The 13,073-nt window shown below is 38.9% G+C and overlaps 1 protein-coding gene across 3 annotated transcripts in view; it reads left to right on the forward strand.

Moving 5' to 3' along the window:
- The window catches only part of PLA2R1 (phospholipase A2 receptor 1), a 55,011-nt gene that overhangs the window by 3,161 nt on the left and 38,777 nt on the right, over positions 1-13,073 (forward strand). For all 3 annotated transcript variants that reach the window (XM_067472138.1, XM_067472145.1, XM_067472142.1), the window contains exons 3-9: positions 747-920; positions 2,391-2,564; positions 3,224-3,337; positions 4,447-4,587; positions 6,358-6,546; positions 8,397-8,554; positions 9,156-9,263. In XM_067472138.1, coding sequence (XP_067328239.1) covers positions 747-920; positions 2,391-2,564; positions 3,224-3,337; positions 4,447-4,587; positions 6,358-6,546; positions 8,397-8,554; positions 9,156-9,263 — 1,058 coding nt within the window. The remainder of the gene's footprint in view (positions 1-746; positions 921-2,390; positions 2,565-3,223; positions 3,338-4,446; positions 4,588-6,357; positions 6,547-8,396; positions 8,555-9,155; positions 9,264-13,073) is intronic.

The following is a 13,073-nucleotide window of genomic DNA, read 5'->3' on the forward strand; positions in this document are numbered from 1 at the left end:
ACTTACATGAGGACCCACTCATGAGTTATTTGCAATTAGTTTGAGAAACTATTATTAAATAAGTGACTTTTTTGTGTCAGGAACTACTTGAGAAACTTCAAGTCACTTCTGGTGTGAGAGAATTAGCCATCTGCAAGGGTGTTGCCCAGAGGATTCTTTGGTGTTTTACCATCCTTGTGGGAGGCTTCTCTCATGTCTCTGCATGGAGAGCTGGATCTGATAGAGGGAGCTCAACCCGCTCTCCCTGGATTTGAACCACTGTCCTGTTGGTCAGCAGCCCAGCCAGCACAATGGTTTAACCCATTGCACCATTGGGGGTTCCAAATAAGTGACTGATGGGGACAACTGTAAGAATTTTACATGGCAAATTAAACCTTTGTTGTTGTTATGTGCCTTCAGGTCATTTCCAAATTAGGATCACCATATCACAGAGTTTTCTGGGCCTGAGAGTATGTGACTTATCAAAAGTTACCCAGTTTGTTTCCATGGACAAACAGTGATTTGCACCCTGTTATCAATAGTCATAGTGCAGTGTTGAAACCACTACACCATGCAGGCTTTGTTGCTATCATAAAATAAATGACTTATTTCACAGAAGTATCCTTCCATGGGTGCAAACCCTTAGGGGTATGGTACTATCATTTTTTAACATTTATGTGTGTGCAGGGAGAGAATATAAAGTAAGGATTTTATTGTTTTTGCGTCTCTTTCCAAGCTATTTATTTCCAGAATTTTATTTCATTCAGAAACATACACCCTGATGGGAAATTCGTTTGGCTCGCCTTGTGTCTTTCCATTTAAATACAACAGCAAATGGCATTATGAATGCATCACAGATTCTAGAGAGGATGGACATCCCTGGTGTGCTACAACAAGGCAATATGAACAAGATGAAAAATGGGGACTATGCCCAAATTCTGGTATGTGGCGGTATTCTTCAATAAAGTTCATAGATTACAAGATGTCAGTCAAGGCTGTCAACATTTACACCCTATGTTCCTTAAACCATCACAAGCTCTCCATGCATAATTGTCCAATGAGAGATTTGTGGATCATTGAAAAGAGAAAAAAAAAACAAGACAATTAGACAGGGGAAGAACCAAATATTACAGTAATCAGGAGCCAACACTTGGAGAGCAAAAATTGTCCTGTGAAATTATCATGCTTTCAAATCCATTACACTTCCTTGTTTTAAAAAACATGATTTTTAGACTTATAATGAAAATGTAGATTTTTTTTTTTGCTTGGCTATTCTTCTGTGTGCCAGTTTAATAGAAATTGCAAAAAAAAAAAAAGAGGAGAAAAAACATATAGAACATATCGTGTTTGTAACTTGGGTACCGCCTGTAATTAATATTTAAGAAAGCAAGAGTTTTGGAAGCTCTGCATTGCATTTCAGATATAACTGTCCTATAATGGAAATGGGGAATATGCCACCCTCCAGTTTTACTGTAATGGCCAAATTATCATAGTGGTGAAAATTGTTTTGGGGTTTGTGTGTGTGTGTGTGTGTCAGGAGCAACTTGAGAAACTGCAAGTTGCTTCTGGTATGAGAAAATGGGCCGTCTGCAAGGACGTTGCCCAGGGGATGCCTGGATGTTTGAAGCTTTACCATCCTTGTGGGAGGCTTCTCTCATTTCCCCACCATGGGAAGCTGGAGCTGACAGAGGGAGCTCAACCTGCTGTTTCTGGATTCAAACCACTGACCTATCGGTCAGCAATCCTGCCACTGGGGGCTCCTGTGAGGGATGGAGCAATCCAGTCACACATGCCCGTCCATTTTTAAGAAAACAACTATCATCGTTCTATTACAGCTGCTTGCAATCTTGTCAGTTTCCTCAAGTGTTGGTATTGGTAGACAATCTCAAGGCTGAAATGACTCATTCCTGCACTTGTCACATCGCATAGTAACCCACTTATTTTTAAAACTAAACTCTCCTTCTTAATATGCACCTCCATCTGTTTACTTTGTTTGCTTGTCTGTTGGTCTGTAGACATAAGAGTAATAATTAGACATTGAAAAAGAAGAGGTGGGGAGGTAAGTGTTTAGTTGGATTGATTCCTACTCACTAATTCAAGTCACTTTTTGTTTCATACTTAAAATTTGCATTAGTCTTTGACATTATCAAGACATGAGTAGTTCAGTCATATGTGCGTGGTTCTTCCATCCCTTTTCAAATTTCAGAGTGCATCCGATTTCCTGGTACAGTTTTGACAGCAGAATGTTGAAAATGAACTTGTAATCATATCACCATCATAGCATTTTCCATTTGTTCATTTTGGTGTTAATTAAGCTAGATTGATATGCTAGAGTGTTATCTTCCTTAATTGCTTTGTAATATCATGCTGTTTTAACTGATTTCCCCCTTCCTCACCCCCTCCTCACACAGAGTCTGGCTGTGACATTTTTTGGAAGATAAATGCAGGCACTCACATTTGTTACCAACTCAATCTCCTTTCTGTTCTCTCCTGGAACGAGGCACGTGCTGCATGTCAGGAGCAAGGAGCAGATTTGCTAAGCATCACAGATATGGCAGAACAGAAGTATGTTTATGACCTAACTAGTAAGTTTAACTCAACGCTGGTAAGTCAAACCTTCCGTTGATTCTGCCAAGCCATGATTCTGTCAAGCTAGGGCCATAAATCAAAAGTTGTTTCAACAAAATTGTAGTTTTGCACCATAATAAACCATGGTTAGTTTAAAATAGGTAGTTGACATTTCCCGTTTTCTTCTCTCAGGACCCATCCACAAGGCCGAATAACACAGAATATCAAAGCAAATAATCCACAATATCTGCTTTGAACTGGGTTATCTAAGTCTACACTCCCATATAATCCAGTTCAAAGCAGATAATCTGGATTTTATACAGCTGTGTGGAAGGGGCCTCAGCCATACTGGAGAAGAGGAGCATGGATAGCACACACGGCTAAAAAATAGCTAGTGTGTTTCTGAACTCTCACCCATGTGGCTCTTTCTGTTATCCTTTACCACATCAAGGGGGACAGAGTCATTTCTAGCATGGCAGAAAATGAAATAGAAGTTATGCCAATCAGTAGTTGCAGATGGCTTGCATTTGTACCCCTAGGAAGTGTGCAGTATTCCCTGTAGGTAAGGAGTGGGGGAAAGGCAACTTGTATCAGTTTGAGAGGTCTCTTATTAATGGGAATAGTCTTAACTGTTATGTTAATATCAGGTTTTTATGCCTTCCTTTTAATGTTACAGAACATCTCAGTGCCAAAGAAGTCATATTGTGGATTGGCTTAAACCAACTTGATGAAACTGCTGGCTGGTTGTGGTCGGATGGCGCACCCTTAGCATTGGTTAACTGGAGATCAGGTACCCAGCCCTTCCATCTGGCCATATTGTAGCACCAAAAAGGAAACTGTAAATGGGGAGGGGGCAGTTTGAAGCTGCCAAATGGACCCCAGGGGATGTAGTATAAGGAAATCAATTCATGGAAGAGTAACCTAGTGACCTCAGTCTGTAACAGGGATCTAGAGTTACTTGAAAGTAAGAAGAGAGAAACTGAAGTTCAGTTGTATGTTATGTATTTGACATAGTGTGTTGAGCCCAATGTTTGCTTGTTATTAAGGTATTGTTAGGGTGATTTGTTAGGGGACCCTGGTGGCACAGTGGGTTAAACCACTGAGCTGCTAAACTTGCTGACCAAAAGATTGGCAGTTCGAATCTGGGTGGCAGGGTTAGCTCTCACTGTTAGGCCCAGCTTCTGCCAACCTAGTAGTTTGAAAACATGCAAATGTGAGTAGATAAATAGGTACCACTTCTGTGGGAAGGTAATGGTGCTTCATGTAGTCATGCTGTCCACATGACCTTGGAGGTGTCTAGGGATAACGCCAGCTCTTCGATCTAGAAATGGAGATGTAACCCCCCCCCCCCCCAAAGTCAGACACCACTAGACTTAATGTAAGGGGAACTCTTTACCTTTACTAGCATAATCTATTACCAAGATGCTCACATGGCTACAACTGGCTTAAAAACAGTGTAAAGTACACTAGGTTGTTTGTTTTGGTTTTTTTTATTATTATGGGTAACATCATATATGGGAGGGAGGGAGCAACACTTCTTTAATTTCCTTTGAAGCTTACTAATTGAGTAGCTCTGTGCAAAAGATAGCCCGCATCAGATCCTGTATGCTGTTGTATACAAAGATAATCCATTTGTATTTGGTGGAATAATTGTCAAGTGAGGGACCTAACCATGTTAGGTTAGATACCCATATGCTAAACCTTTTGCCCACACAGATGAAATGTGGTCCTAAAGGAATATGCTTACAGAAAACTGTTGGGAAGGAGGCTAAGCATGTTTCCAGTTGCACGGGAAGCAAAGCCTGCTACAGTGTGCATAGCCCCATCCCGTTTTTTGTAGCATTGGACCATGCTAGTGGCATGGGATACATTGCTATTGTTATTAAATTGTGCTTACAGATCCCACTGACGGTTCTCTCGGACAACATTATTGTAAGGCATTGAACTCAACATCGCAAGACTGGCAAAGTTACCCATGTGAATATGGACAACCATATATATGCAAAAAACCTTTAAATGGTACAAAGCATGAAGCATTTGGTGAGTACCTGGCAAAATAATTCAGTCTATGGGGCTTTTGTTCCTTGCTTTGGTTTTTAAAGGGGAGTCACATCTACACTGCATTTTAATGTGTCTTCGATTTAAGATGGCTGAGTTCTTGGGTTCAGAAAATAGGATCAGAAATCCAGTTGAATGCAAGAATATTCAGTCGTTATCCTGGGTAGTTATAAATAAAAAACATAGTTTTGGATCCACTTATTTTGAAATTAATCTTTCAATGCAGTTCCTAAGCATTTTTTAGCATTCTGAGGCAAAAGGATGAGGGATTAGAAAAGAACCTTTGAGGGATTAGAAGAATCATTTTCTCCATCACAGAGTTACAAAGTTGCTCCATTGCCAGAATATTGAGCAGGAGGAAGGATTTTCAGCTTCCTGTGAAACTGACATGGCTTACTTCTGCAGAAGGGAAGCATTCCTACAGTCTGCAGCGCTTAATAGCAATCAGCAAGCTCTGTTGTTGTCCTGCTCTTTCCTACATCTGACTCACAAAAGATGAAAGTGCCCTTGCTGTGTACTTGGAGCTCAAGGTATCCCGTGTTTTAGGTTATGAGTATAAGTAATTTAAAAAATACATGTTGAGTTGCAGTGGGACATAACTGCACACATTTTTACTGTTCATCCAGCTGTAACCTGTAAACTCATTATGGAAACAGAGATTTCCTGCTGTCTGCTGTCTGATACTTTTCCGTTTACCCTTTGGTTCTGACCATGTAATGTTGGTGGGTTTTTCCAACTTTTTCCCCCTTTGAAAGGTTAGTTAAAACTTAGCTTCAAAGCAAGTCCATTTAGCATGCATTTAAAATAATTATTGCTAAATACTAATGAAGTTTATTTCTGCTATTACCTAATATATTGAATATTCATTTAAAGTAATAGATAACATGTTGACAGTTGTCTATTGCCACCCTTCACCACTACACCTGATAGTCTTAGACAGGTTTGAATATTTAAGATATCCATGCTGGAGCGAATTGTAGTCATATTCCTGAGACCCATAACTGCAGGCCATGCAGTTATTTACCATCATGATGCACTGTTTGTCTCCTAATACAGCAATTTGCAGTGATAAATCACACAGAGAATAGTGATTTCTGAGATTTACACCCACGAAAATCTCCAACTGCAACTTGTTCAGCAGTAGCAAATTGAGGATCTGAATTAAACAGTTAGAATCCTGATTTGCAGTATTTCCGATGTACATAGCTCATGGCATGCCACGATATATTTCCCAAACCACCATTTTTCTCCTTGTTTCATTTTGGTGGATTTTAGGTCCTTGAAATCATTTTAAAAGAAAGTAGAGCCTCCAAATCTGAAGTCTGCTCTTTCCTATTGGAGCAAATGACTGATGCTTATTTGTATGGAAGGTTGGTAATAGTGAAGAGTGCACTGTTAGCAATCAGTTTTAAATGCTTAAAGAAACTTGGAAGTTACCGTCCCTTTAGATATGTACACATGTAAATAAATGCATGGCTCAACATAAAGTTGTGATTACCAGTAGGCAACTGATGTGCTTCCAATGCATTCCCCCTTAATGTGTGTTCATACATACATTTTGTTTTATTTAAATATGTGTTTTAATACATATAAATACTTACTTTAATATGTATTTTAGCATAGCAAAACATTATTTGAATATTCCAATTTTGGAAGTCATGTAAGAATAGCACATCATTAGAATTGTGGTTGTTGTTGTTATTACTATTATTATTTTGCTAACTTAGCCTTGTTTTATGTTTCAATTAAAAGATTTGTGGAAATTTTATCCTACTGACTGTGATTATAACTGGTATCCATATAATCGTTTCTGCTATAAACTGCATAAAAAAGAAAAGACCTGGGATGAAGCTGTACTCTCCTGCCAGGATTATAATAGCACTCTCATTAACATAGCCTCTTTAGCTGATACGGAGATGCTCATTAACTTCCTTGAATATGGTGAGTTTTTGTAATTAGGTCATATTAAACACATTATGTTTAAAGTGCAGTTCGTATTATAATGGTACTACAAGTGCGTGGTGGGGCCTAAATACCCTAAAGACACTAGACTCCATCTGATCTTGGAAGCTAAGCAGGGTCTGACTTGGATGGAAAGTCTCTGCAAATACACCTGACTCAGGGTGGTTTCACACATCAATTTAATGCGAGCGCAGTCTGATTTAAGAGACCTGATTGGGCCTACGTTGGAGTCCACATATACTCCAGAAACCCCACACATTTGGGAGGCGGGAGTATCCAGATGCCCTGCCGGACTTTCCAGCAGGGCACCTGGACACAAAACACACACACATCTGAAAAGCCTTTAAAAATAACTTCAACTGAACATACCCAAAACAGAGAATCTGGAATGTGGCCTTCATACTGGAAAAACAATTCAAATTAATGGACAAGCACTAAAGAAGGCAACCCAATTTAAATACCTATGGTCACTGGTCTCCATAAATGGCAACAGATACGGTCATGAATAAATGCAGCCTGGTTGAAATGGCGGCAAACTACTGGCATTCCGTGTGACTCAAAAATGCCTGAACAACTCAAGGCTAAGAGGCTACAATTGTTAGCCCAGTATCCCTCTATGGGGCAGAGTGCTGGCCAGTGACAAAGAAACATGAACAAGCCCTTAACACAATGGAAATAAAAATGCTGGGATGGACCCTTGGCTTGACATATCTTGTCCATATGCCAAATGATGACATCTGTCAAAGACTAAGAATAAAAGCGATCAGCAAGAAAATGCAGAAAGCAAGACTAGGGTGGTTCAGCCGTGTCATGAGAAGAGAAGCAACATCAGTAGCACAAACAGTACTACATTTGGAAGTTGCAGCACGATGACTACATGGACGACCAAAGAAAGGATGGATGGACACCATCAACAAAGACATGTGTGCCGCAGACCTGAGGATGCCCAAAACAAAGTCCTATGGAAATTACAGTCACAATGTTAACCCTACCATTGGAAAAAAAATAGCTTAGAAAGAAGAAGACTGATAAAAACAAACATGGTTGTGGCTTCAGTTTTGACAAGAAGCAATATTAGTACCATATTAGTAATATATGAAGAGCCACCATATCTAGATCCTATTTAGTCACATGACCACCATGATTGTCAGGGCACCCAAAGATGAGCATTCATTGCTATTACCTATCATTGTGATCAAATATGAAAAAAAAATTTAGAGCAGCAAAATTTAGTTGGCCCCAAATCATTAGAGCATTGAACATTTATCTCTGCAGCTAAGTTGTTGAGAGATGACACTGATACACTATCTACTGTAAATGTAAGCTCTTGCAGTGTAAAAGAAAATGAAAACTGGTTGAATACTGTGTCTAAGAACATGAGACAAATTCTCTGGATCAGACCAAAGGCCTGCTTATTTTTCTTTTTGGCTAGCCAAACAGATGCCTACTAGAAACACACGGGGAGGACATTACTGCAGTTACTTGTACAGTCAACCATCCACATTTGTGGATTTGATATTTGCAGTCTACCTTCAGTATTGGAAGAAGCATGTATCCATCACGGTTTGTCAACTGCCTATAGCCTTTTATAACCTATTTTTTAATTTTCCCATAAAAATCTTTGATTTTCTTATTTCATAATCTTGACACTGCAGTGTGTAAAGAATAACTTCCTCTTATCTATCCTGATTCTCCCCCTCATTCAACCTCAGTAGAGTATTAAATTGTGTATCTGACTTGGGAGTGTCAAAACTCCTTTTGGATTGTGATGCTATTACTTACAGATTAACTGATCCTGATCTTAAAATGATTTTAATTGTGTACTACAGAAAACATGACAGAAACTTGGATTGGACTGAGTAGTAGCAAGATCCCAATTGAGTTTGAATGGTCTGATGGCTCTTCGGTCACCTTCACTTACTGGCACAAACAAGAGCCGAATGTTGACCAGAAAGAAAGCCAACTTTGTGTTTCAGCTCAACAGAATGTATGTCTCCTTTTTTTTAAAAAAAATTCCTTTCAAATAAGTGTATTCTCATTTTTTTTCTGTCTTGTATTTGTTGCATTAACAATGCAAAAAATACTAACAGTACAACAAAGTGTATGATGTGTGCATGTGTATTTCCTTCCAGTGCCTCAAAAGTAAAATAAAAGCAAAATAGCTCTGCTTACCTAGTATTCCTGGTATTCAAGCTGTAGAGCAGGATTGGCACTGCACAAACAACCATTAAGAGTGAAACAACATTCGTCCACAGCTTCCTCGCCTATTCAATGGTGAAATGAAAGTATATAATGATAGCATATTCATGTACCGGAATTTAGTTCTTTTATTACAAAACTTGTTAATAGGTCTGAAAATACAGCTTAGGGGGTCATATAGAGCAAACATTTACTTAATGAAGCAGAAACTACTTGTGTACTAAACAGTAGGAGAGACAGTGGGGGGTGATCTGAAACTTGTAACAGCCCTCTCAGTTTTCCATAATGCTCCAAATCTTTTTCTTTCCATATTGATATGAGTGCTATTAGGCTTTTTTGAAGGTATTTAGGCTAATTGTGTGTGTATGTGTTGTTCTTGTTTTTAATAGGAGGGACGTTGGAAAGTTAAGAGTTGTAAAGACAAATACTTTTATATTTGTAAAAGAGGAGGAACTGTTCAAAATCACATTTCTGAACAGGAATCAAGCTGTCCAGAGGTATGTTTGATATAAACAACGATGTCTCATTCAAAACTTTAAATATTGGAAGTGTTCAATGTGTTGTCGAAGGCTTTCATGGCTGGAATCACTGGGTTTCTGTGAGTTTTTCGAGCTGTATGGCCATGTTCCAGAAGCATTCACTTCTGACATTTCACCCACATCTATGGCAGGCATCCTCTCAACCTCTGAGGATGCCTGCCATAGATGTGGGTGAAACATCAGGAGAGAATGCTTCTGAAACATGGCCATACAGCCCAGAAAACCCATAGAAACCCATTGGAAGTGTTCACAAGCTTATTGGACAAAACCTGGTGGTTGAATGGAAATGTTTAGAGAGAATAGTGGGGAATTGCCTCTGTCCCCATTGTATTGCTTGTTGTCTTAAAGATACATGGGCTAATTGCATAAATGGTATCAAACTGATGGGGAAAGCTCAGTATATGGTATCTCTGGATATAGATTGGAACACTTCAGGGGCTATTCCTCAAACTTTTTTTATGGATCACTAGCTTTTTCAGCAGTTCTAACATTCCTGTATCTTTCTACATCAAAAGAGTTGTAGACCATCTGTGTAAATAGTTGTTAAAAGAATGCTCCTTCTCATGGATTTTATAGAACGTCAGGGCAGAAAACATCCTTTTTTTTCTCTTTGACATGCTGAATAGACTTTTTAATGCCCTGCTCTAGAAACCATTCAAAAATAAAGAAGACTCACTGACAAATGGTTACTTGATTATTACATTTCTTCTTTGGAATATTGATTGCTTTTGTTCCTTTTGTTTGAAAAACGAGTCATTCTATCACAACTGTTATTCAAGGCCAAAACTGAACAACTGTAAGATGCAAGACCTGTTAAAACATGAGAGAACCGGTCCCGTTAAAAGCATCTCATGGCAAATAGGTAAAGTAAAGAGGTAATGATTTAACGAACAGTATGAGATGTTGTCTCACCTTCAAAAGCATGTTATGTTTATAAATATTTATTTCCCTGAATGACCGGTTTTTAAATTAAAATTTAATACGAACAGTGAAATACGTGTTTGTATTGGAAGATCCTGATAAGCAAGAAATCTAGAACTGGGGCTCAGTGCTTGTTCAGATATGTTGGTTGAGTTCCTCCAACTCTAGTTGTACCTACTCAGACATAATTAACCTGAATTGTACTAAAATGGCCAAGCACTGAGAAACACTAAGACAGCTATTGTCATTGAACTCTCTGAGGCTGGGTCTACACTGCCCTATATCCCAGGATCTGATCCCAAATAAACTGCTTTGAACTGGATTATATGAGTACACTGCCAGATAATCTGGGATAAGAAGACAATCTGGGATCAAAACCTGGGATATAGTGTAGATCCAGCCTCAAAAATCATAAAGACTGCCTGCAATCTTGTTTATGCACACTTAGGACCCTTCTACACTGCCATATACAATCTGGATTATCTGCCTTGAACTGGATTACATGGCAGTGTAGACTCATATAAGAGTTCAAAGTAGTATCTGGGATCAGATACTGGATTATATAATAGTGTAGATCCAGTCTTATTTGGATGTAAACTACACAGAATGCACTAAAGGCAGTTCCATTGTGCTTGTATAAGCAGATCATCACAGTAGAGAATAAATCTACTTTACATCCAGTTTCTGCCTCCTGCAGAATTCTGGGGTTGGTAGTTGAGAAAGGAGCCTTTAACAGCCTCACTAAACTACAAACCCCAAAATTCTGCAGGAGGCATAAACCAGATTTAAAGTGGATTCATTCTCTAGTGTGATGAGGTCCTTAAGTCTTTATAAAGGACGTTTCAGAGTGGATCTATACTGTCCTATATTCCAAAATCTGATCCCAGATTATCTGTTTATCCCAGATTATCTAGCAGTGTAGACTCATATAATCCAGTTCAACGCAGGTAATCTAGGATCCAGCCTGAAATCAGATCCTGGGACAGTGTACATCCAGCTTAAATGATAAGGGATGGAAAAATAAGTTGTTCATCTCCTTCCACGTACGCAAAATTAATGACCTGCCTCCCATTAATGATTCCACACATTAGAAACAATTCTGGTGGCCAAGTTATGATACTTAAGCTGCAAGTTGCATTCCAGACAAACCAAACAAGGCTTCTATTCCTTATTTCTGTTTGCTTAAAATGTGCCAGGGCCAAGCATCAGTTGTGGATTCAGATGTCACAGTATGCCATTGTTTTAACAAGCTAGAATGAATAGCAACAAAAGTGCTCTGTCTCTTTCACAAATACACTCTGGATCGGGTATCTGTTTTATTGAAAATATTCCTCCATTGGTAATTAATTTTTACATAATATTACATAGATGTTCATGTCATTAAAGCATAATTTCATACAGAATACAACGACTGCTTGAAATTTGAGCAGATAACCACTGAGAAATTCAGTTTAATTTCGACATCTGTGATTCAGGTTTATATTCCTTTTTCCCCCCAATTGTGACTGATGAAATGCACATTTCTCGCTGCCCCTTCATTCATAGCATGTGGGTGATTTGTTCTTGGCTGCAGGCATATATGCTTACAAAGCTGTCTTGCCTCCTTTGTGTTTATATTTTTTATCATTCCAATAATTCTGACAAACTGATGATTCCATATCTTTCTTCGACATTGCGGCAAAGTGCTCTTTCCTCAGCTGGCCATATGCCATGTTTTTTATGACTAATTCAATGACTGTATTTTCTTCTTTGCCCTCCTAATCTATAAACTGCTAACAGAGGGCAAATGTTTTGTTACTAAGGTCAAATTCCTTAAGCTAGCTGTCTAAACACTAACCAGTGATGATCTAAGCAGTTTGCCTAAGCCAGCTTTTGGAAGGGTATTATGGAGCTGTCAGATGCTCCATGGAGAAGAAGGGAAGAAATGTTGCTTAGGAAGCTGACAACATTTAATTTATCCTGAGGTCACAATACTTACGTAGCAGCATTTTATGCAGTAAGTTAATCCTGTAGCCAAGTAGACTAGTTCAGTCCATTGGTGTCCAAGGCAAGAAGATCGTTCACTGAACTGAGTTGGTAAAATCAACTGAGCTGGATTCAGTGTTTAGCTATTCCAACGTAACTATTATTCTGTGTCTTGAAATATCCAGAGATGAGTTTGTTCTTAAACATGTATGGCAATGCTCTATTTCTTACAAGCGTTTATTTGAGTAAGAACAATAATTGGTTTAAAATCTCAGACAGCCATCCAAAGCCTTGCCAATATGTCCTTTAATCAATGCTAGCACTTCTCCTCCTTTCTGGTCACCCATTACTTTATGTTGGTGGTTCAGAAAAAGTACCCATGATGGCCAGAGACTCGTGCAGACCTCCATGGTCAGCGAGAAGCAGCAGTGGCAAGTGCCTTATCTACAATGATAATTTAATACAGTTCGAAGCTAGCTTCAAACTGTGGCGGCCATACAACAAACTCCCACAGAAGTGTGTGAAAGAAAGCTCTTAATGTGCATCAGAACTCTGTTTTGTTTGATCATTATCTGGGCCTCAAACCAATCCAGTTATCCACACAGCAAAACCACTTTCTTCAATGCCAATTGAAACTGCATTAAATGATCTATATCAGTGATCTATATCCAACTTGAGGTCTGTGAACCAGTAGAACAAAAACATGGTCCATGGCCACACCATTACTACAACGTTGCCTTGAAATCACACAGCAACGAGAGCGACTGGTCTCACACAACCCTCTTATAGTGCCAAGGCAGCAGGAATGTCAGGAGGGGAGAGGCTGACTATCCATGAAAGATTACTACTATCAGATGAGCTCTAGATTATTCAATCTGGTTT

This window comes from Anolis sagrei, chromosome 1, assembly GCF_037176765.1.
Source record: "Anolis sagrei isolate rAnoSag1 chromosome 1, rAnoSag1.mat, whole genome shotgun sequence".
NCBI classification, from domain to species: Eukaryota; Metazoa; Chordata; class Lepidosauria; order Squamata; family Dactyloidae; genus Anolis; species Anolis sagrei.